Consider the following 25,994-nt stretch of genomic DNA (forward strand, 5'->3'; position numbering starts at 1 on the left):
AAGTGCTGTGCAGGAGCAGAAAAGACACCTGGTGATGTGAATTATTTTGTGTATAAGTGTTTTTGGTGGTTTTGGTTTTTTTAAGGTTTTGATTTTTGTAATGGGCAAATAATGAGGAGAAAAAGGGAGTTGCAGTGTGGAACTGCAGTGTGGGAATGATTTTCTGAAGGAAACAATTTTGACATAGCAGGCACATTCACAATATGACAACAGAAGTGTGCTTGATGTTGCAGAAATTAATCCAAGTGAGGTCTTGTGTGTGTGCCACATAATATAATAAAGACTCTGTATCTTATTTGGTTTTGCAATTAAAATGAAGTAGTCCAAGACAGTATTTAATTTCATTCTCTGTGTATTTTGCTTGTATTTTGGATAACAGGTCGCATGTATGCAGCTCATCAATGCCCTTGTTACATCTCCAGAAGATCTTGATTTCAGGATACACTTGAGAAATGAGTTTTTACGTTGTGGCCTGAAGAAAATATTGCCTGTAAGTCACTTGTAGATAGGAGTTGATCACACTCAACTGTTTGTTTTTGAAGAGAGCAAAATTATTTTACTTAGTGTAGGAGATCGAAAAGATTTGGAGTGTGTTAAGTCAGACCTGGAAAGTACAGTCAGTCTAAATTTCCTGTAATTTTGCATATTTGCAAATTTAGGCTTGTATGGATTATGTAAACCAGAATGGTAGCTGAAACAAGTCAATGTATTAGAAATTAGAGCAGTCATGAAATTTAGCGTAATGAAGTCAAAGCACAGGCAGTGAACATGAGCCTACTAGAAAGCTAAACTTTGGTTGTTAAGAGTATTAGAGAAGTTACTTGTATTTCTGACATGAAAAACAAATTCTTCCTGGTTGAAGTACTAAATTTTATTTTTATTTTTTAATTATAAGTATTTATCAATGTATTGTTTATTTTTTGTGCTGTGTTCTATTAACAGAAGTTGGAAGTGTGTCTTTGTTACACTTATTTAGGCTAAAGTTCACTTGCATTGATGTTTTGAAACATCCTTTTGCTATTATTTTAAAGAAACTTTTTATGCCTTAACAAGCATAAACTGCTGCCATGTCCCGTTAAAAGAACTCAGCTCAGTTAATAGGCTTCATGTTTGTTCTGCAGTCCATACCTTCTTTTTTTTGTGATATTTTGCCTTAGTTTTGGAGTTGTGCAGTTATTTTAAACTCCAGGCACTGAGTTACAGCTTACTCCTATTCCAGAGGTTAATGCTTTATACTTTGTTGTGATCTAATCTTTGAAGGGGGGAATACTTGCTTTAAAAATAAGGAAATTAAGATATACTCTGCCTTGAAAATTAGGGCTTGAAAGATAAGGAAAATGAAGAGCTTGATATTCAGCTGAAAGTGTTTGATGAGAACAAAGAAGAAGACTTAATTGAACTGTCACATCGTCTCAATGATATCAGAGCTGAAATGGAATATCCTTTGTAGAAATGGTGTTAGAACTTTTTGCATCATTTAGTAACTTTATTAAATGAAAGTTAGAATACTCTGTTTGCTGTTTCTTTCTCACAGTTGTCTGTCTTACCAGGGACTTCCTCAATCAAATTTATGTCCACTTTTTTTTTTTTACTCAAGACTTACTTAAAAAATTAGTACTTAAATTTGAGTTATTGGGGACCGAACTAATTTTTTGTAGATAACATCTAACCTCTGACTTAGAGTACGTGAAGATATAAGCTTACGCACATGGAAGATGAAATTTGAAGGAAAATGTGTTTAGATAACTAAGTTGGAACAGTATTTCTTGCAGGTACTGAAGCACTTAGGATGCATGCCTTCTAGTTCTGGTGAAGCAGTAAATTTAAAGCTACCTCAGTTCAGAATGGTTGCTTGCAGTTTTCAAGGGTTGTAGCTGGTACTTGAGAAGCAGAGTAAGGTAGATGCAATCAATGAGAGGAATAGGAAAATTACTAACAAGTGTTGTTGATGCATTACAGAACAGGTAAATAGAGGTAACTTTCTTCTTTGAGAAATAAAATTGTTTGACTAGTGTGTATTTGCTAATAGCCTGCCTCATTTGAGAACAAAAATTTAAGCTTTGTGAGAAATAAAGTTCATAGGATTTTATGAGAACAAGTATGTAGTATGATGTTTCTGAGTAGTTAGGAAACACATTTTAATTGTTCAATAGTTTCTGTGGATAATCTTAGTGGAAAAAGGATATTTTCTGTTAAGGGTAGCAACTGTTCAGAGCGTTTAAAGGTTTTACTCGAACAGTGTGGACAACATCTAGGGAATTGGGTTTGAGGTGGGGTGGATGTTCTGTGGCATAGGGGTATTTTGTCTTCCGTTAGTTTGTTGTTTTAGTTTAAGTACTTGTGTTTCCTTGACTAAATTTGCACTGATGTGAATGAGGTGTTTCATCTACTGTATAATATGTTGAAAGATACTTCTTCTGAAAACTACTTCTTGTCAATTCTCCAACATTTCCTGCTCATCAGGAATGATTACTATGTCCGGTAAGTGTCAGCTGTCAGGTTTAATTTGTGGAGTGGGTAGGGAGAAGAAGAGATTTCAAGACTTTTGTAAACTGAGTAGCTCATAATCATCTCTGAGTATTTGATGTAATTGATGTTATTTGCCTTTCTGCTCTGTGTTAGTAATGAAAGTGTCTTGTTAAATATGATAATGCTTATTTCAAATACTTGAACCTTACTCTAACACTCTTACCCCAAAATCTCCTAACTTGTTGAGCATTGTCCTTTATTCAAGTTTGATAACTTCATGACTTCAAAGAACTTGACATTTAATTGTATAATTATTGAAAACACTTTCACAGTGCCTTATATCTTGCTTTTTAAGTGTAAGCTTCTCTTTTGTGTACTTCATAGTCCTAGCAGTGTGAAAGTGCCAAATACAAAATCTTGTTTTAAGAAGTATTTTTCTTTTGTTTTAAAGGGATGATAAAAGCAGTTGATATGCAAGGTGATAAAATTAACACGTAAACTATTACCTGAGAAATCTTTCTATTTTTCTTTACATTTGAAGTTTGGATTATCATCAGTTTAGATTTAATGTTTCCTACTTTCAAAGCTCAGTGGTATGTGAAATTGAGATGTAATCCCTTGCACTGTTAAAAACTGAATATTTTGAGCACAGAACTCCCCTAATCTAGGAGGTTCCTGATGTTGTTATATAGAGATTCATATTAAGCAATTAAGTTAGCAATTAACTAATTTTATAAGTAATTGAATACTGGTGCTGTTGTGGGTGATAGAATTCACTGTTGAGAATGTGCTAAATAATTCTTGCGGCATATATTGAAAATACGGAAGATGATGTTTGTTGTCTAGCAAAGGAAAAATGGAAAATGCACGTTGTTTTCTGGAGTTCTGAACTTCAAGTTTCCTTCTGAGACTCTGACATCAGTGCTTCATTAGCAAGAATACAAATAATAATTCATATATTAGGAGTTGAAGTTCCCCCCGCCTTGTATAAGTGATTGTTCATATTCTTATTGACTTCTTTTCTTTGTTAGACCTCAGTATTACAAGATAATAGAAGAATGTGTATCACAGATAGTATTGCACTGTAGTGGAATGGACCCGGATTTTAAATGCAGAGGAAGAATGGATGTGGATTTTACTCATCTTATTGGTTTGTATACTATGAGCATTTTTTCCTTGGACTGAAGTGCATGTTTTCATGCTTCTGCCTGAACCTTAATTGACTGTGTGAATCTCTTCAGTTTTCTGGAAATATGTTTGTAAGCTAGAGCTGTACTTGTGGAGGAGGCCAGATCAATCTCTGCGGCCTTTAATAAAATAGCACTGATGAAGCTTGTTTCCTTGAAGTTTGTCTTGACTTATAACTCAATATGGTAGTGCTCGTAACTAAAAATTGCTTGTTCATAAGTTCTGTGAATTTCAGGTCTGTTACAGATGATAACAGAATTTACATTGGCGTTAACTGTAAGTGGCTTTGTTATTAGTTCAGTCTCAGAATATTTTCTGTAATATTTTTCAAGTATCTGAGGTTAGTTGGAGGTGAATTGATCAGCTCAAGCATTGAGGAATGTTCACGTCATGTGGGAGAGAACCAGATGAATAAACACCATATCATTGAAATGACAGTTCATAGGGTAATTAGGGTTGGATGACCCCTCAGAGCTGTGATACCTTTCACCTGACTCTTGTGCGCTATTTTGTTCAAATTCTAGATGCATGCGTGGACAAAGCTAAAGTAGAAGAGAGTGAAAAGAAAGCAGCGGAATTTTCCAGAAAGGTAAGTTTTAATCATTACTCTATTTAAGATATGGAACAGAAGCCTGGCAGGAACACAGTAGGCATATTTCACAGAAGATTAATGGAGGTGGGTAAATATTATATCTCACAAGCAGGATGTGCTTCCACATTTAATAGTTCTGAGGGGTTTGGGGTTTTGTGTGTGCCCATGCAGCTCCAATTGAGCTGGCTCTGAATTCAAAAGCAGATGACAAGTGTTAGCTGTGTGTGTCTAAGTGGTATTCCTATGCAGTAGAAAACTGATGGGAATAATTCCACTTGTGCTATTTTGTCCTGAAATACTTGGTCATTATTAAATACCCAGTGTCATTAAAAAAAAAAAAAGGGGGAAAATAGTCATAAATTATCTGATTTTGCTATAGAACTTTAAGCAAGTTGTTCAGGAACAGTGTTGTTCAGTGTTTAAAAAAGGATCAACTTTCTTTAGGCTCAGAGATGCCTACATTAAAATACTGCTTTATTTCCTTATAATGCCCCTGATAAATAATTATGTTGTGAGGTTTCCTTTTCAAATGAAAGATAGAGTGAAGTCATTACACTCAGTGTAAAATGTGGATGCATTTTTTAATAGGAGTTATGGTGTCTGACCTTTATAGAAACCAAACTAGTGATGCTTCCCTGATAGTTTTATTTATCCTAATGTACTTCGTGAGTGGCAGTCAACACATATTCTTCCTAGTAATAAGTATTGTCCTGTGGAAGAATGAATAACAGAAGCTTTTAAAGATGGTAATATCTTGTGAGCCTAGCAAAAACAGTAGCAGGATGAAAATATCCAGCAAATATGTCACAACGATGTTGTAAACTGGAGTTGTATTTTATATGGGGACATCAAGGCTAGAGGTACCACAGACTTATTTTCTTTAAATAACTTTAAATAACTTATTATTCCTTTAAATAACTTCATGGTACTACTGGAGCTGCCTACGTGTCCTCAGATTTAAGCTTGCTGCATGAGATGTGTACTTAAGTTGAATCTGGAAAGCCTACAGAGTTCTGTTGAACTTAGAGCTGTACTCAGTGGTTCCAAGCGGTTTTGTCATGACTTAGCTGGTGAAAGAAATTATGTGATACTGGGAGAACACGTATTAGACATACACTTTTTTGAAGTGCATCGATTGCTGTAGTTGTGATATTGTACAAAGAATTCCTGAAAACATAATATCTAGTGTGGACATAAATGGACAAACACTTCTGTATTGGTTAATCATTACAGTTTGATGAAGAGTTCACAGCTCGACAGGAAGCACATGCAGAGCTACAAAAACGAGAAGAGAAAATCAAAGAACTTGAAACAGAAATCAAACAGCTACGAACGCAGGTAATGAAACTAAATCATAGAAGCTTCCACAGTTGAGTTGAAATTTTTTTTTTAAAATGAGTGGAAAAAATTACCCTCGAGTGTATTGTCTCTCTGGGTTTAGAAATGTATGTTATAGCTGTATTGATTTATTATCAAGCTAGTGTAAGCTACTAATGATAGTTCGTGGAAGTAGTAGTGCATTCAACACCCGTCACAGATACTGCTTCGTTGACAATAGAATTTCTATAAGCTATGAAATGGTTGAATCTGGCCTGACAGTTTTTGTCCAAGTATTTGTTTATTCTTTAATGTTATTTACTTGTATATGTTTTGCAGTAAGTGTTTGTTTTGGGAGGCTGTGCGTGCACAATATACACAAATTTGAGCATGTGCTTGCAACCGGTAACATCAGTATTTGTATTCGACTCTGGCTATCAGACTGTCGCTATTTCTGAAATGAGTATTGTGCTGGCGTTACATGGTCTCATGGATGAATAGAACAAAAAGTGCATGCCTTTATAGAAGGGCAAGGTGAATGCTTTGTTTCAAGCAATGCAGATCTTGCTTGCATTCGTTTCCTCATAAACTTTGCTCACAAGCACAAAAACTGTCTGTAACTGACCTGTCCAGGATGACTTGTGAAGCAGGGAGAACAAGAAATGCTGCCTGTTGAGGCCTTTACAACCGTTTTTGTGTTTTTTTTTGTTTAATGGCACCTAACTGGATTTTAGACAGGTGTTCTGTACCCTTTAGGAACCTATGGACACTATGGTTTGATGCCTTTGCTTCATCCTGTCTTATTTCCCGCTTCTTCAGTGTTAGGCGAGGTCTGCCTGTTACCTTTCTTCTTATTGAGGATATCTTAATGCTTACGAACTCACTTCCTTTTTGGATAACAAGAGGAAGAATAGTGTGTGATGTACTATAACCCAGTTGCCATCATCCTGCCTTCAGGGTGATGGTCTTGTTGTTTGTGCCATAGCCTTATCAGAGCACTGGTCTTCTCATCTTACCATAAGCACATTACATTGCATTTGACAGTTGGGTTTTTGTTCATCATTGTTGTGTCCCTTGCTATCAATGCAAGTCACTTTTGTTACCTGTGGTGTCTTATGATTTCTTATTCTATTTTCACACACAGATGGTTCTGTTCATACTTTATTCAAGCCAATTTTTGTTTGTTACAAATATCTGCAAGACAAGTTACACTGAAATTTGACAGTCTTTCAATTAGTTCTCCACTGATTGTTACATTCCAGCTTGAGTAGTCGTTTGTGGGCCAAAGAAACACATGCTTGCTGTCAAGTCAAGAATTTATATAGTCTATTGAATTATTAGTTCTGTTATATTGATTTTAACACAGTTCAGATTATCCAGACATTACAGCTCATTCACACTAATGGTATTAGCTTTCTAGTATCTGTGACTTTTTTGTTATGCTCCACCCACAATATATCGTGGCACTTAATTTTACATGCACTCAGATTTTTGTCAGCTTGGTTTTTTTTTTTGACAAGCTCTTCTTTCCTTTAAACTGGAAGCAGTAAATAATTGCGTAGGTAGAATAGTATGCAAATCAGACTACATGAACAGCCGATATTACATGATAAATTTGTAATAAGAAATTAGTAGAGGCAATAGAAAAGAGCTTGTATGACAGTTTGTGCTTAGCTCCTGATGCTGCTCTGTAACAGTCTTGAAGAACAAAATCCTGAGGAATTCATATTAGGTGAGGATCATGTTATCACTACAAAACCTCACTGCTTTAGTGAGCTGCTGTTTCTCTCCATTGTTCTGTCTACAACTCATTAGAATGGATATTGCAGTTTCTCTGCAGAAACAACTGCGGACTTATCTAAGGGAAAGATGATTGTTCTTGTCCCCCGCCCAGGATGTCAGGATAGTTGTGAACAACTATGATCCCATAACCTCTTGCTCTGCTGTAGCAGCTTGAGTGATTTCTGTGGAAAATTTTTCACCAGCAGATTACTGTTGTTATAATTCAAAGTGATTATTACCGTCTCTGATGCCCCAGCTTGCTGGGATATCCTAAGTGGGAAAAGTGTTTTGTGCATTGGTAAAAAATAAAATGCTGTTCTATTCACTTAAATGTTACTGCTACTATTAAATTTTCTTTAAAATGGAAACTATTTGTTTTTATGAAAATGCTAGGTTATTCAGTTTACTTGGCAGTTTTATGGTGTGTGTTATTATCTATTGTTATTGCTCCTCATTTAGATAGGAGAACGGTTACATTTCTCACTTTTTTGAGGTACAGTTGACTACAAGGCATCCTAATTCATTTGACTTCATAATAAGCCTCCTCCCCTCCCTGATTAAAAGAATTCCTCTTTTATATTTCAGAAACTGACAGAAACAGCACCATCAGGTCAACTGACAGAAGTAGCACCATTACCTCCGACCCAAACAAATGAGAACATTCCACCACCGCCTCCATTGCCTGGTGGAGTAATGCCACCTCCACCACCTCCACTACCCGGTGGAGTAATGCCACCGCCTCCGCCACCACCTCCACTGCCTGGTGGAGCGATGATACCTCCGCCGCCTCCGCTGCCTGGTGGAGCAATGATACCTCCACCACCTCCGCTGCCTGGTGGAGCAATGATACCTCCACCGCCTCCTCTGCCTGGTGGAGCAATGATACCTCCACCGCCTCCCTTGCCCGGTGGAGCGATGATACCTCCGCCACCTCCACTACCCGGTGGAGCAGTACCACCTCCACCACCTCCACTACCCGGTGGAGCAGTACCACCTCCACCACCTCCACTGCCCGGTGGAGCAATGCCACCTCCACCGCCTCCGTTGCCTGGTGGAGCAGTGCCTCCGCCACCACCTTTTGGTGGTCCTCCAATGCCACCACCTCTTGGAGGTGTTCCATTTGCTCCCTTTCCAGTGATACCAGCATTACCACATGGGATGAAGGAGAAGAAGAAGTATAAACTAGAAGTTGCAATGAAGAGAATTAACTGGTCAAAGGTATTAAAATATTTTTATTCTCTCTGATAAAGTGGCTTTTGAGGAAGAAGACGATGGTGTGCTAGGTTTACATTAGTTTGCTGACAGAACTCATGAAGTTCAGGGAATTAATTCCATACTTTATCCAAAACAGTTTTGATGCAGTGATTGCAATTCAGTTGTTGCTTTTCAAGACACATTATGTGGTGGGGTAAGCTCCAAGTGTTTAATGCTGCCACGAGCCCATAACACCCTGTATTCTGGGGGTAGATGTACTCTTAAAATTTTGACTGTTTTTTGTATAGAGGTAAGTTCTACATGTTTTCAGCTGTTAATGGTATTTGACTTATCATGTGAGCACTTCAGAGATAAAATGTTGTTTAAAGCAGCTTTAAGTTATCAAACAATTAAAATGTTTTCTTTATAAATCATGTTGCTGCTTTTTTCAGCAAAAAGTTAAGTTAGTTAAAGGATTGGTAGGTTTTAGGATAGGGATAATGCATCTTGAATGACGTAGTTGGATGGAGAACTGTTGGCAAGACTGCCGTATAGGAGCTTGAACAATCTTTACTTGACAGAACAAAGGATCTGGAGTCAAGGGGTGACAACAACTGTTTGCTTAACAGAATTAGCTGTGTCTGAGTAATGAGAAAGGACGGTGAGAAAGGAGATGATAAAGAGATTTGACTGGAATCTCTACATCTACAATGCAGTACAACTTAGTATGAATGAGTACATACTTTGAAAACAATATAGTGGTTCTGAATCGTATGTGAAGAGTAAAATTGGCTTTCAGCTTCTACGTTGCAGACTACTTTTTTCTTTCGATATAGCCAGTATCAAATAAGGTACCGGAACTAAATCTGTGTTTAGACTTGAAAAATTGAAACCGTCTATAAAACTATTTCTGGGATTTAAAGAAGTAATTCTTCCTACAGACTTAATGTTGAGTCATTGGAAGATCCACATTGACATATCATTTGCAAATAAGGTGTTACATACTCTGGCAGTGTATGAAAGACTGTTCCTTCTATGATTCCCAAGAAGCAGGGGTGCATCTCAGTTTTGATGGGTAAACTTGGGTAACTGTCTAGAAAGTGATGAACAGAAAGCTAGAACACATTCAAAGCCAAATGCTAATATGTTATCAAGACTGGAAAACCCGTTGAATGGGAGAAATATAATAATAATCACTGTGTAGACAGAGGACACTTCATCTGTTTGCGTTTTGTTTAGCCAGCATCTTTAATCATACCTAGAACATACCTAAACTTAATTCAGTCCATTTATCTCAAAAGTTTAGTAGTATTTGCTTTAACTTAGCTGTTGAAAATGCTGATTGTTAACCTTGGAGATTGTATTTGTGTTTCAGATTGAGCCTCAAGAGATAGGAGAAAACAGCTTTTGGGTAAAAGCTGAAGAAGATAAATTTGAAAACCCGGAACTGTTTGCAAAATTGGCGCTTACATTTGGAACACAAATGAAAGGTACATTCTTATCTTGATTTGTATTATGCTTTTACGAAGTTTAAAACTGCAATGACAGTCTTGTTTGTGCAATATTGTGGAATTCATATAATGTTTTCATAGCAGGAAGATGATTTAAACATATGTTTTTATTAAGCATAGCAGTCTACTGCAAGAATTGCTGCTCCCTCACTCTACAGCAAGGGTGGAGAAACCTTTTATAATAATATCTCTATATAGTGCAGGCTGTTTAGCAGACAGATGGGATTTTTCTTCAATTTAAATCATAATTAAATTTAAATCTTAATTCTAAAATCATGCTTACATGCATTAATATTCTAGCTGCAGGAGTTACTGTAGGTTGGCAGATTCTCTTAGATATTCCACATGTAGGGGTTTGGATGTGTAGTGAAAATTTACTTACTTGTGTCACTGCTAAATCAAAATTCTCTACAAGTGCAAGTAAGCCATGGAATGTAGCAATTACAATCTGCAGTTGAATTACAAAATCACAACTCTATTATGTGTCTAATGTCACAATTCTGGAATATGTAGGTTTCTTTTTAAGTTCTTGTGTGTTTCCTTCTTCTTTGCTTTCATTTTTTAATAATACATTCAGCTCTTATTTTAAAAAAGTCAGTCTTCACATGTGCTCCTTTAATGAGTATGTAAATTTGTGTTCTGTAATCTAAGAAGCTTTCCTCCCCCTGCCCAAGTTATATACGGTTGAACTACATTGTCACTGGCATTAATGAATGATGTAATTTAGTTTTCAAAGGGCTGAATGTGTGAGTGCACACTCTTTAAACTGATTACATAATATGAAGGAAAATGTCAGAGTCTACTGTTCTTTGTTGGAAGACAGAGTCAAACGGGTTGGACTATTAGAGAGAACAGTGCAGTAAGAATAAAACCTGTGCTGGAGTTTCCTGTCAGGTGTTAGTCCAGCTGCTCTCCATGTCTTGTAAATATGTCTTCTGCTATTGGTTTTGGATGACAAAAATCATTAATGTCTCAAAGACTTCATTCCTTCAATAGGAGTTATGATGGTAATATTTATTTTTCGAGTTGGGAGTGCAGTTACAACAGCTGAATATTGGTTATGATTGTGATGCTTTAATACTATCCTCGGCTCTTCATGGCTTTCAGATGGCCTTTGAGTATTTCTGAAGCTGCTCATAGTCTCTTCAAGTCTTTTCATTATTTTTCACAGTTAATGGTCAATTGATCAGTTTTTCATATGTGGCCATTTACTGGTAATTTGTTTCAGGCACTGCAAAGAAGCAAATACTGTTGAAGTACAGTTCAATAATAACTTACTCAAGAGCTAATGAGAAAGCCGGACAAATTAGAGTCTAAGAAGTGGTAGATAATCAAAGAATGAATTCCTGATCTAATTACAAATATTTGGTCCATTTATCAACCAGTCAGAATACAATATACTTCAGGGATGTTCGGCTCTTGAAGGTAGATGGAGTCAGATGTATCGAGTGTTCACAGGCCAAATCTGAATGAGCAAATACACATTTAGGATTTTGAGATCAATGTGTACTGGCGCTAAGCATTTTTGTGCAGCTATGTTTTTTACTATAACTTGTTGGCTTGGAGAATTAGCAATTTATGTGATGCTTTATGTTTTAACTACAGGGAGTCTTCTGTTTTAATTTCAACTGCTAGAATGCTCTCACTTCTATCAATTACTTGAGAACTTTATTATTTCAAGGTTAGGTTGTATTGCACATAGGAGTTTGTGGTACCCAATCTGTTTGAATTTCAGGAATAAGAACTGCGGTTTATAGTAATACAGTGTCAATTAATGGTTGTAGAAAATAGCATGTCATAACAAAGAATGGGAGGATTGTTAGAAGTGCTACTACATATTACCTAGATTATTATCATCTTTATTTGGCTTACTAGTAGAGAAAGTGGTGTCTTTCTTGGAGTTGAAGTTTTTTTCGAACTTGAAAATGTAAAAGCCAGAGTCTTGGAGCATTTAGTTGCAGCACACGCTTAGTAATTGCATTCTCCAAGCAACTTTTTTCTACAACTGGTATCTATAAAGGGAGACATTAAATGATATTCCCCATTCTTCTTCACCTTTTGCCTTAACAGTCACAGGCAGCTCATTAATCCCCCAAGTGCTTATTTCAAGCGTAATCTAGGATCAGATTTCTCTTATGCGTTAATGCCATTTCTTGGTGTGTCCTCCTAATATATTGTAGGAGGATGATAGAAAGACAAATAGAAATGCATTTTGTGCTCTCTCAAGAGCACAGTCAGCACGTAAAACAAATAAATGAATAAGTGGAAGAAAACTGACAATAGCCAAAAGCAATTGGGATGACTTAGTGTTTACTATTTTGTATTTCATTGCATTTTGGGATGCCAGCGGGAATAGTGACTGAAGAAAAAAACCAAATGATAGCGTACGCTCATTTTAAATATTTGTAATTGCATATAGGTTGCAGCACTCAAATTTGATTAAACCTCTGAATTCTAGTCATGATTCTCAGGCACAATGAGAATGTAACTTTGATTTTTTTTTTTCCTCATTTAATATAGTTTTGGTTTAAAGTACTTCATGAACAACTTAAATGCTGATTGTCAATAAACCATGTTCTGCATGGCTATCCGAGTACCACCTGTTTTCAAGGAAGGCAGCCAAAGCTGCAAGGAAGTAGTGCTGTTGGAGACCAGAAGTGGTGGTGGAGGTGAAGTCATAATAAAACTCTTGTAAAGCTCAATTTGCATTAGTTAAATTGAATTAATCTGTTAGCTGCTTGTAAATGTTTAATTATAGAGCAGCAGGAACAGAAAGGAATGATCCCTGACTGGTAATATAATTATAATTCAAATATATTTAGATATAAATTCTCTTCTAGAGACTATACATACGGTTAAATCTTTACCACCTACCTTACCATTAGATGTTTAATACTGGTGCTCCATAAACATGAAGAATGTATTTAGGTAGGTTCAAATCAGTACTAGCAGTCAAACTGTGGGTTTTGGTCTGTGAAACCAGTGTTAAGAAAACATGTGTTGTACAGGGAGAAATGGGAACATTCAAGTATTTTTCAGACTTTACAGGATTTTGAGATCCTTAGGGTTTTATTGAAGTTAACTGAGTTTTAATTATTGCTGTCTCAATAGAATCTGGAAGGATTTTGTCCAGTTTCCTTCAAGAGAAATAGGGATGATTGGAATACCTTTTAAAGGCCTCTGAGAAATGGCCTCCAGGGCTTCAAATTTACATTGAAGAGTTTAGATGACTGATCTACGCTTTTAATTGTGCTGCCAGATGCAGAGATGGAAACAATGATAGCAGTCTCACAGACCATTTTGGGGAGTAAATGGTTACAGATAAGACACGATTGAAAATGAATGGGCAACTGTGGTGGTTGCTAACGAGTTGGGCAGTACTGATGTGTGGGACAGTGACTGCGTTGTCATTGGCAATGAAATAGATAGAAGCTGTCTAGCTGCACAGGGAGAGAAGAGTAGAGATGGTATTGGTTTCCAATCACTTACTAGGTTTCTTCGGAGTGAGTTATTACTAAGGGAGAATCTGATATCATCCAGAATTTTGGTTTGTGAATCGTGTTTTGCTTTTTAAAGGGAGAGCAGTGATTTTGCTGCTGAAAACATGCACCATCCTTTTACAGTCATGACTTGAGATTTGCAGACTTGGTAGTATTTGGCTTGCCAAGTCATAGTCCTGTGTATTGACTTGTGTTTTGGTTTTTAAATACCACTAGGCAGGAATTTGGTTGGTGGTGTTAGCTCAACCTTATCTTCTTGTTTTTGAAACAGTTAAATCTTATGTGTAAGCAGCAGTCTCTTTGTACAATTTTTTTTTAACAAGGAAAATAACCTTTGTATAGTGAGTTTTTTCCGTTTTAAAGCTTTTGCTGTGAATTTTAAGCTTCGTGTGATCACATGAATATTTGGTAATTTCAGTTTACAGACTACAACAAAGAAAGGCGAACTACTAAAGGCAGTGAACAATCCTCCTTAGCTGAATTGCATAGTATGAACCCTGCAGTATTTCTTAACTGAAGAGAGACGATCCAAGTGATTAGATAGATGCCTTCTGTCCTTCTGAGCCTGTTGTGTGATCTTAAGTCATTGATTTCTGTTAATCCTCAGTGAAATAATGATAGGTGTGTTGTCAACTGAGAGTACCTTCCTGTTGATGTCATTAGATGGTCCCATTATCAAAATTTTAGGAAAAAAAATTACACTTTTTAATTAAATGCGTAGTAGTAATTCTCTAGTGAGGGAGATGTTGCTATGAAGTTGAACAAGAACTTATGCTTAGTATATTAATCCAGTGTGGTTATACAACTCTGGAAGGTTGGGCTACTCCTTTTTGGCAAGGTTGTGTGTGGGGGTATGTCTGTATTTCTGTAGAATGTCTTAAAAAAAAAACCCAATTAAAATGAAGTGCTTAAAATGTTAGTGTTCTTGGCAAGAACCTTCTTGATAGCAGATCTTTCAAATGATTTAAGCAGATCATCTTATGTTGTGCAGCTAGAACATTCTTCTAAATTTTACTTCTGCCCCTTAACTGACATCAAATGATATTTTTGGCTAGTGGTGTAAGGAAAAAGAACTTTATTGGCAGGAGTGTGATGTCTGCGGTGCTTTGTGGAATAGGATCTCAAGGACTCCCTATTTTAGTGTTTTATTTTTTTGATTATTAAATACATATATAATTGTATGAAGTGTCTTCTAGCAGGTAAAAGTAAAGGATTCAAATGTTATGGCTCTGTAGATAAGTTGGGATAAATCATGTGCTTGGGGCTCAGGTCTAACTTTGCAATAATGTGACAATATTCAGTGTATCTGGCCTGCTGCTATACAGATCACTTTTTACTGTTTGATTGATAGTCTAATTGCAAAATGCTATGTAGCAAGTTAATGCCTACTCCCTAAAGGATAGTGTTAATTTCTGGCTCTTGTAATTTAGGTTGTGTATTTTGCCAGTCAAGAATGATAGTGGTGTGCTAAAGAAATTAATTATGTGTACAGTAGATCTGTAAAGGTAGTAATTAGTACATAATAGTCTGTAACTACTGGGATTGTTCCAGTACAGAATTCATTATCCATCCAATTTACGTCAAGGGAAAACTTCTAGATCAGGGTTCTGTTGCTTCCTCATGATTAGACTTTTAAAATACAGTTGAAAAAATCATTGATATGCTTTCAAAAAAGTAAGGTTTCAATAGCTGAGTTGTATTTTTCACATTATGGGAGTTTGGGTGAGAAAGGACAAGAGAAAACATTGACATGTAAACAACAATTGAACAAATACTAAGGTTTTTATTTCTAAATGTATAATCTAATAATATGTATGTAATATAATATATATTAAATTGCTTATTTTAATACAGTCTTGTTTCAGTAATTACAATATGAAAGCTTAACAGGATGCCTGGTCCTAGCTGTGGTATCTCCCTCTGAGAACAACCTCTATAGCACTCACCTGTAACAGATTTTTAAAACATTACTAATGATGAAAAATTAGTTAAAAGATTGATAGAATTAATTAAAATTCAGTTTTAACTTGTTCATATTTTGTCTAAGTGTCAGAATTTTGGTATCTAAACTTCTTTTATTGGTTGAGGAGGAAGAGGATTGAAAAGGGCAACTGAAAGTAGAATGAAATGGTTATTGGAAAAACTGAAGAACAGTCCAGGGAGACAACACTGCTTTTTGAGGGAGATGTAACATAAAATGTGATGAGGTTAAGAAAAACCTGTTGTGTAAATAAGATAACTGAGGTGACGATGTCAACATCCTCTTTTGTCACATTTATTAATAATGCTTATTTGAAGGTGATTTTTATTAAGTTATAAAGCTTAGACTATAAAGAGTTTGGGAAACTGTACTTAATGCAGAACTGTGAGGAGGTAATAATGCTTATCCAAATGAGCTTACTGTAAACATTATAAGGTAAACTTCCTTTTAAAATTTGTCAGAAATAGGAAGTGGAATGTCTTTGAGAAGAGTGGAAAATATACATTGGTGGACAATCTAGGCAAGTGTTGCACTCAGTTTTTTTTATGAACATAAGGATGCAAACGTTATATGGAGACTTCAACACTTGTACTTTATTAAAATGTTAAATCTAATCAAAATAGAACAAACACCATTATTCTAGTTACTAGATAATAACACTCCAACATAAACTAATCACCACCCCATCTTATTTCTGACATCATGCTCACCCGTCCTATGTACCCCTGATGAGTGAAACTCAAATGGTAATCTAAAACAGTAAGAGGCAGTGTCCTTAACATGCATCTATTAGGCTTTAATTAAAAATAACTCGTTTGGTTTGAATACATTTTGTTGATGCTATTAACATGCTAATTCTATAATATCCATATGCAAGTAAATAATGTGTCCTTACTTGCTAATATTATGGAGAAAATGCTCACAGAGGCCCTTTCTGCTGCTTCTTCTTACGCCACTGAATGTTCACAGTACTTTGTCTTTTGAACTTTATTGTACCTTCTAATTTCAACGGTGCAAGGTACTTTATGGAAGAAGGGAAAGTGGAACTGACTACCAAATCACCTAGTCAGGAAGGGTATTTTAAATCTGTCTCTTGTACTCTTCTCTGATATAAAGAAGGCTGATTTTTTCATTTCCTGAAGAAAATAGGCTCTGTAAAACCACCTACTTGTAAAGGATAGTGTGTTGTTTTGCAGGGTATTTTAAGTTCTAATTACTTATACTCTTTTTTTCTATTTACACCTCTGCCAGATACTGAGGAGAGAGAGGAGGTCAGTAAGGCAGGCTAGTTTCAATGCAAGCCAGGAGATACTGTTGATTCAGTTGACTTTTTTCCTTCCCCTTTGCCCCCCTACTTAACAGGTGTGTCTTTCTGTAATGGTTTTATTATTTTTAACCCCTTGTGTGACTAGTTACTTGGATGAAACATCTTCTTCCTTTGATTAGAATTAATGCTTTAGTTTCAAACAGTCTTATTGACATAATTAGTTTGCATGCATTAACTGCAGTTTTAAAGTATTTTTTAATTCTGCCATTGAGGTGGTGTTTTAAGACTTACTTCTTGGCAGTGTTCCCCTGTAAATATTACAAAGCTTATATTCACTGTTTTTCTTGACTGACAAATCACAATATGACACATCATTCTTCATCAGCCCTTTTTGCGTGATGTAATGAAACATTTGTACTGCAGAGAAAAAAAAGTTCTATTTATCTTGGTTTTCAGCTATTTCTTAGTAAAGAGATAAGTAGCAGTCAAAAAGTGAGGCTGTTGCACCATTAAATTTGAAAGAAAATTGTTTGCTTACCAAGTACTAAGTTGGTAGTTAGAAAGAAAAGGAGAAGGAGATTAGCACTTCTAAAAAGTGGTTCTGAATTTGATATGATGCGGAGTCTGGATGAAATTCACCAAAGAACTTCTACAAACTTTAAATAGATTTGGTTTTGGCTGAATTTCCTGAAACACAGCTGTACTTGTAGGTGAGGCAGCAAGCTTCAGTTTAATGCAGAAATCTGTAGCATTAAGCACAGATACGTTGTGGTAGCTCGACGATATGCATTGCTTTGTTGAAATGAAAGAGAAAACCCACAAACTCATTATGTGTTTGTTTCTGTATTGCAGACTGCAGGTGGCTCCCTTGGTCTTCTTATTAATTCAGGATGTGTATATTTCTTTCCCTCCTTGCCCTCTCCTTTTCAGAGGTATATGAATCTAAACGGAAGAAAGATACCGCTTTGCAGTGTAGGGTAACAACATGTTTGTGTCCTGCAGGAATTTCATTTAATTAGGTTGCTTGCTTAGGTAATCAGTCTTCATATCTCTGTTTCACATAGACGTAAAACAGCCTGGTTTGGTTTAGTCTGTCAATATATTTGAAACTGCTGCTGTTTTTTAACAACAGAATAAATTCCAGTGCCATAAGGAAGAAAGGTATTTATTACTTTGCAATTTTGCATCTTTTCCTTCTCAAATGGCTTTATCCAACAGGTGAACTGTCAAACTTAGGGATGGAAAAAGCTTTGCATTTTTTAAACAAACTGATGCCTGAGATTATTACCACCTAGCATACACACACACATATATAGAACTATATTTGTGTTTGTATATATTGCTATATACATTTTTTTGTTTCTTAAATTACTTTAGATTATTAAAACAAGTGAATGTGTGAGAACTTATTCCTTAGTTAATGAAAGAAGCTGTATGTACCAATGAAATAAAAGCTTTTCTGCCCGGAAGTGCGGGGGCAACTTGTACCAGAAAATGATACTCAGGCATGTAATGTTTAAAGTATTAAGGGAAAGGCATATGTGTTCTTTTGAGTGCAGTTCTGCTTCAGGTACTAAGGCTTAACTGCAAAATTTGACTCCTTAGAAGTTACCTATTTCAAATAAACTCTCAATAGTTACAGCGAGCGGCATAGTTTCCAAACAGACCTTAGGAAGGATGCACAGTTTTGCTCCAACTGGACTGTTTTTCAGGAGGGTCCAGATGAGACCTCCCAAGCATTACTTGTATCTACGTTCCTCTGTGCGTGTTTTCGTATGTGGCAGGCACTGTGCGAATGGTAGTGGTTCAGTAGCACCTGTTCTTGTTGGAGGGATTGTGTGTCTTCAAGAGCATTGGTGCCCATTTTATTCATTATAATATGGAAGGGCTAAAATGAGAGTAGCATTCTGAAGGGGCTGAAGCAAAAGCTTCCACTTGGGAGACAACGTTTGTAAATTTTAATTCTTCATATTTAATTTCAGATGACTTTTGAGCACACTCAACTTTCAGTAAGCTAAGTGATTCTGTTTCTATGTGGAAGCTTGTAACATTGAGTCACAAAGAAAATCTATTTTACTTTTAAAAAATATACTATGTAAAATAGATGTACTGTTGGTATGACCTGCTTGCAAATATAGTACTTACTTGCTAGAGGTGGGTCATAAGCTGAAAATTCACTCCTATGTTTGTATTTTAAAGAACTCACTAAGTCATTTAGTCACTTCACTTGTGAGTGTCTGACAGTTCGATGTTGATTGTATTTAACACTTGTTTTGTATAATAAAATACAAATAATTTATACTAGAGTCAATGGGCATAAAGTGGATTGGGGAAGATGGACACTAGACAGAGGGAAGGATTTCTTCACCGTGAGAGTGGTGAGACACTGGCCCCAGGTTGCCCAGGCGAGTTGTGGCTTCCCCATCCATCCCTGGAGGTGTTCAAGGTGTTCCCTGAGCCAGCGGGATGTCCCTGCCCCTGGCAGGGGGGGGGTTGAAACTGGATGGTCTTTAAAGTCCTTTCCAACTCAAACCGTTCTATGATGCCATAAAACACAGTGTTGCATGATAATGTACGACTAGGCATTGTTTTAAATATTTTAAATATTGCTGAGAATAAATGAAAGCTTTTTTTTATAAATTACTTTGATGCTATTATTTTGACTTAAAGTTTCACCTGCTATGGAATAATATGAGCGATTGCTGCTCTTTTCTGAAGACTTTATTTTGAAACATACAAGAAGCTTGAAATAATTCAAATTCTGTCACTCCCGTTTTGGACTGTAGTGTTGTTTACATCATATGACCATGAATGGAGACTATCTGAGATACAAAAATCTGCTTAGACCTTCTGGGAAGTTAGGATTAGTCTCAGTTGTGTTAAAAAGTACACTTGAATTATGTCTCTTCTAGGACTATACTAAGAGCTATGTGGTATAGTCATACAAGAAAATAAAATAATTAGGAACAGGTTGGATAGATGCAATTTTCCTAGCTCTCCTATTTGTTACTCCTGGAGCTTGCTGTCTTTACATATGCAATAGTTAGAGTTAGTGGAGTTTTTTTTCTGAGCATTGGTATATCAGAATGGTTTGGATTGAGTAATTTGAATGTTATCTTCGTTGGCAGTACATAAAGAACTGTAATAATTGAAGCCTCAGAAAAGCACACAGCAGTAGTCTGTTTGTGAATTAAGTTATATTCAGGTTGAGACAGATGGGAAACAGTTTAAGGTATGGTATGTTTGAAAGTTGCTGGCTTTATTCATCGATTGTTTTGAGGTATATCATAATGTATTCTACATAGTTCCTGTAGAAATTGAGTTCAAGTTCAGAATCAGTGTTGTCCCATATGAATCCAGGTCATATGCTCTAGTGTGGAGGTGGTTCCTTAAGTTCTGGTTTAATTAGCGCTGTGTAACGCTTTTGAAATGTCACTAGGTCAAGTTAGAACTGGAGACATCAAGAGCAAGTATACAAAGTAAGAAACCCTGCTAGTTACTTCACAACTGTATCACTTCTACAAATACACATTGCTTTTAGTGCTAGGTATGAAATGGAGAATGTAGGAGATGTCGTGTGTGTGGATGCTTGCTGTAAGACCTCCATTTGGTTAAGAGATCTGTGAATATTAATTAAAAGCCTCTGCTGCACAGCTTTAGCAGTGGAATTTAAGAAAGGCTAGTTTTCTTTCTTCTCAAGTATGACAGATTTGCTATCATGGTCTTTCTCTATAAATAAAATATGATAGTTTTACTACTTGACTAACTCGGGCATTTGTTGACGTACCTTCAGTGAACTTTGGGAACTCATTGATAATTCCAAAGATGTATTAAATTAATTAACTTCTTCTGGAAATGGTAAGAACTGATTTTCAGAAAGAGCGATTGATGTTGGAGTGGTGATCAAATTGTAGAACAGTACTTTGTGCTAAAGGCTTGGAAGGAAAACTGTTGGAGTGAGAACAGCTGTATATTGTCTTCAAAGATCTCTTGTATGTGTTTTTAGCAGTGTTGTGACTGAGCTGTCTTAGTTATAATGTCATAAATTTCGGGTGATAGCTTACAGAACTCATGGATTTGTTAGGACTGAGTTCACAGAATTTAGAAATGAAAATTGTGAGGAAGAAAGGCGGAAGAGTAAATTCTGGCTGTAGAGACAAGTCATAGGGAGGTAAACACTCAAAGGCATGTGTTGTGTTTTTCCTGAAGTTTATGTCTCAGAGGTTCCCATTAGAAAGGAGTAAGGATCACTTACAGACAATTGCATGCTACCCACATAGATATATTCAACAAGTTTGGAATTTCAGCCTACTGTGTGATAACTCTGGTAGTAGTTAGTACATTATGTACCTACTATACAACTTGTTTTTCTAAGGGAAATGGAGTTTTTTTTTTTTTTTAAGCAGCTTTATAAAATGCAGCAGAGGAAGAAAGGCAGTTTTGTATTTTGAAATGTCTGTTTCAGTCTTAGTGATGCAGTGCTCAAATAAACTACAGCACATTTAACGAGCGGTTGAGGACAGAGACACATGTACTAAGCACACCAGGGAAAGGGATTGTGTACAAAGAGTAATTAGCATGAAATATGAATACATTCATGAGGTAGTCTTGATCTATAATGCTCTTACAGGGAGTATTTTTTCTATGAATTCGATGAAAATGAATTTCAGAGGTTGAACTGAAAAAGGATCTGTGAATTGAAGAAACAAGTTGGTTTTGTTTGTTTTTAAAGTAATAAAAATCTGTCTTCCTGGAATCAAATGCATTCTATCTGAATAGGTAAAAAGATGAAACTGAGAAGAATACTTTATTTAATGTCAAAACAGAAAAAAAATAATCCTCGAGATATTTTAAGTATTTTTTTTGCAACTTCGTTAAGGGAATTTAAGTTAGATACTGGAAAAATTGATTTAATTTGAAGCTTGTTACTCAGAACATGAATAAAAAGCTCATTCATGGATCTTACAGACTTTTTTAAGATTGTCTGTTGTGGAATTTTCCCTGAACTGTGACTTAGGTTTGCTGTGTAAGAGCTTACAGATATATATATACAAAACCACAAAATACAGGGATAATGAGTTGGAAGTCAATCACTTGTCATTTCTAGGTCTGTGTTCTATAATTCTATGCACGATGGTCTTAAAATAATTTGCTTTGCTTTCCAATGTGTTATTTATGGCTCTAGCCGTGTTTTCTGGATACCTTGTCGGTATTGGTAAAGGAAGCTCCAGATCTTGTTACTGCTGCCAAGTTAAGTGTTGTTATGCAGGTTCTTCAGCTGAAGTAAAGCCAAACGCGTGGTTGTGAATTTATGGCTCAAGTGAGAGTGGGAGGAGGAAGCGTCTGGAGGCAAGGATCAGCTACTTACTAGGAAAGTTTGTGCTGCTATTAAACAGGCTGTGCACCTATATTTTAATATCCTGAAAGCATCCAGTAGAGTTCCAGGAATAACTATGTATTTGCTTAAATAAATAAAAGCCCGGTGTAAACAAAGATGTGGTTTTAAGCAACATTTATGGCCTTACTTGTAAAATAATTCTTTTAAGTCTGTATTAAAGAGATGTTCCCTCAGTCTTTCAGCAGAAGCATAGCTTGTACGTGCTAAAGTACTTCCTAAATGTGCTTTTTCACAAGTTAATCTTTTTTGAAATTCAGTGTAGGGTTTTGTTTTTTTTTCTGTGAAGGTGTAAACTGACCAGATTTGTCTGATTCATGGACTGCTTCCAGGTACATAGTGTACTGACCTGTAACGGTATCATGTTTACGAGAAATGCTTCCCTCCCCATGCCTGTTGGGTTTATGTGCAAAGGTGTTTTTTCATCCTTTTTTTCTGATGGAAAAAAAATAATTCTCCTTTTGAGATTTTTATCTGACTGATAGTTATTGCAACTGTAATGCTGTTAGGACTTGGTTTAAACAGAATATCTGCCATTGCAGGAATTTCTGTGCTATAAACGTAGAATGAGGATATATCTGTTATCTGAATGAATATGAGTTCTTTGCAGAAGATACATTAAAAAGCTATGTGAAGGATTAGAAGCTAACAATCATGCTATTAAGTTTCTGAATTCATTGAGAAATTGAGAATACTAGGTACATAGGCATTAAGAGAGAAAAAGCTCATAATTTTCTTGAATTATTGAATTAGTTCTTAATGATTTCTAAAGGCTAGAAATTTGAAATTACGTTTTTTTATATTTTTTTTTGTGTCTTGTGCAGCTGCGCAAAACTGAAACTTCTCTGAAACTTCATTCTTTCAGATACCTTTTGTGTTTGGTAAGGTGGGACTGTGCCTGTTTTAGAATAATATTATGAAATAATTTCCCAGTGAAGAGGCAAATGAGTAAGAAATTTGTGGCCTAAAGGCTATTTAAAAGTAAGAAGTCAACATGAACTATGTCTGCATGATTCTAAGTCAGTGTGGTACTATCTGTAAGTTGCCTATTTCTCTCATACTAACATTGCGAAAAAGTTTCAAGGTTTTCCTTTTGGACATTTTTTGATCTTGCATTGAAGACATTTCAGTCGTTAGTGCTGAGATGCTTCCTTTTAATGAACCATTTCAGCCACCTTTTGCTTGTGTTGATAACATAATGTTAAGCAGAGCAGAGATTAGATGTGCTAAATGTGGAATATACAGTTGATTCCGTATACGTGTGTGCTTAAAATGTGTTGAGGCGAGTAGTGAGTCTTGGCTATTTTGGTAAAGGTGAGAGACTGGTAGCTGTGTTTCAGGACTATTTTTAGTGTGCTACAGTGCAAGTGGCTTAATTTAGTACCCTGTTGGGTCCCCTGAGACTTATCCTGTCACGTGGAATTAATTTCTCTTTTAGCTCTTGAAGGCAGATAATCATTGCACCTGTATTTGGTGAGCACCTGTATGTTTTCATCAAACTTGGAAATACTTGGACTTGGAGAATGCTGTTTCCAGGTATAAGGCAATAATAACGTATACAACCATACAGGGTCATCTTCGTGCTCTTGGAGCCTGGTGTTTTGTGTTCAGCCGGTGACTGAGAACACATGCTAAGAAAAAGGGTTAACATATGTTAATGAATCTATATTAAATGTCTATTTTTTTTCTGTACACAGAGACAGGATAAACTGAATAGTGACACTTCCCAGCTTCCAACAGTTGCAAGTTGTTTCTTAAGTTACATCTTTATACGTAGTAAAATCCCCAGTGTGTTTTTCCTTTAGTGAACTGATGATCTTTTAGCATTCATAATTGGTGGCATTGGTTTTCTCTGTATTTCAAACAGATGTGTAGTTTTCCAGCTTTTCAGTCCTGCTGCTTGCTAGTCTTCCTGGTTTGTTACTTCCCTTTTTTATCGTTGCAAGTTTCATTAGTAACTAATTTATATTTACTCTCTCAGTGCTTTTCGAGATAGCTATCCTATCAGAGAGAAGATCAGAGATGTATGTGACGCATGAAAGACGGACAGTTATACATCATTCAGTAATGGCCATTACCCAATAAGTATTAGTTTATTCCCTCTATTACTAAGGTGAAGCCTCGCAGCTTTGGTTGTCTTGATATAGAATTATGAAATATCTCAGTTGGTGGTTGTTTTTCAGAGTTAGATTAATATGCCAGAAATGTTTTGCTGTCACAGCGTGTTGAATCTCTGCTGGGATGATGTTAGTTAACGTGATCATTAGTCAGAATGATTATGATGTGGAAAGGTGCGATGCGTCTTTCTTCTGTGGTGTGGCAGCTTTTGTTCCAAACAAGTCACTGTCTTGTAACGTGCCTGGTTAAACCTGTTGGTAATTCTAATCTAAACCTTGCAACAGCCAGTGTTCTTGTCACTAACGGAATGCAAAAATATTTGTGCCCGCGTATGAGGGTGAAAGATGTGCTTTTTGTAGATTACATGCAGCTAATAGGATTTATTTGATACCGTCCACCACAAGGCTGCAATTTCAAACATTTGTTTATGGAAAACTAATTTCCTGACATTTTATAAATAAAGATAAAAGTTGCTATTAGTATTTATCGGCTATCAAAGCTGTGATTACCAGTCAGCTTCACAGGGCACTGCTTGCTGGTTATAAAATCTAATGGAATCTAATAAGACAGATAAATTACCAATTATGTTTAATATGATCCTTTTCGCCTGTGAAGTTATGCTTTGGACTTAATGCCTATGTAAGTGCCCCTGTGAGTTCTACTGGCTTAATAAAACAATAAATACCAGCTAATTACTAATATTTTTTTTAAACCTTAAATTAGTATGATAATACAGTTCTTTTTACTAAACATTAAGTCAAATTTTTTAAGTACTAAGTCAATGGCAATATAGCATTAGATATTTCACTATGTGCGCCTGAGCGTGTAACCAGGATGGGATGTATCATCTTACATTTAAAAACTACAATAGATCTTGAAGATGGTAAACAGAGTTTGGGGTTTTATATATACCAATGAAAATTCTTCATGCATGTTTGTTTAAAACCTTCGACGTAGAAATATACTTTAAAAAGAGAGAGGATACTGGAATGGTCATTTGGAAATGTGTATTTTACTTAGTGTTTATTTAGTCAGGCACTTTATATGTCAAATATAACAGCGAAAAAGGAAAAGAAATCCATTTAGCACTTCCATTTTTACTACAGCTTTAGTCGGTTCTATTGAACACCAGTATCTATTTAACTTGGCTGGGTTAAGGGATCTTTTTGATCTCTGGATCTTCTTTTAGCTTCATTATTTCTAACATTCCTTTGGAAAATATGATTGCTTTAAGTGTCTTTGTTGGGAAAGATGTGGCTTTCACAAAACTAATCAAGAGGAGCAACAGCTGAACTATTTATATAAAAGATATTTTTGTTTACTAGGCTTGTCATAGTAATAACAGAGAAAGGAGTTTATGAAAATGTTAGTTAGCAATTCTTTGACGTTTAGTTGTAATTTGAATTTTTTTTTTTGTCTGAGTCTTGGTACTTTTCTTTTAGTTTTGGAAGTTGTATAGATAACAGATGTACCACTTAGGATATAATCTGGAAAATAATTATAGCTATCTCACAGTACTGAGGTGATGATGACCTGAAATTGGAGGGAAAAAATATAACTGGGACATCCAACTGTCTAAATTGGTAATACTATTATAGGCAACATTTTATCTTTATAGGCAAATACCTTCTTTGACCCACTTAAACTTACTATATTACTTCTGAAATGCATTGACTGATC

General features: G+C 35.9%; 1 protein-coding gene across 3 annotated transcripts in view; it reads left to right on the plus strand.

Moving 5' to 3' along the window:
• The window catches only part of DIAPH2 (diaphanous related formin 2), a 203,845-nt gene that overhangs the window by 35,597 nt on the left and 142,254 nt on the right, over window positions 1-25,994 (plus strand). For all 3 annotated transcript variants that reach the window (XM_054075440.1, XM_054075441.1, XM_054075439.1), the window contains 8 exons: window positions 380-490; window positions 1,319-1,437; window positions 2,365-2,481; window positions 3,501-3,619; window positions 4,182-4,246; window positions 5,483-5,587; window positions 7,934-8,566; window positions 9,918-10,032. In XM_054075440.1, coding sequence (XP_053931415.1) covers window positions 380-490; window positions 1,319-1,437; window positions 2,365-2,481; window positions 3,501-3,619; window positions 4,182-4,246; window positions 5,483-5,587; window positions 7,934-8,566; window positions 9,918-10,032 — 1,384 coding nt within the window. The remainder of the gene's footprint in view (window positions 1-379; window positions 491-1,318; window positions 1,438-2,364; window positions 2,482-3,500; window positions 3,620-4,181; window positions 4,247-5,482; window positions 5,588-7,933; window positions 8,567-9,917; window positions 10,033-25,994) is intronic.

The sequence above is a fragment of the Cuculus canorus genome, chromosome 10 (assembly GCF_017976375.1).
Source record: "Cuculus canorus isolate bCucCan1 chromosome 10, bCucCan1.pri, whole genome shotgun sequence".
NCBI classification, from domain to species: Eukaryota; Metazoa; Chordata; class Aves; order Cuculiformes; family Cuculidae; genus Cuculus; species Cuculus canorus.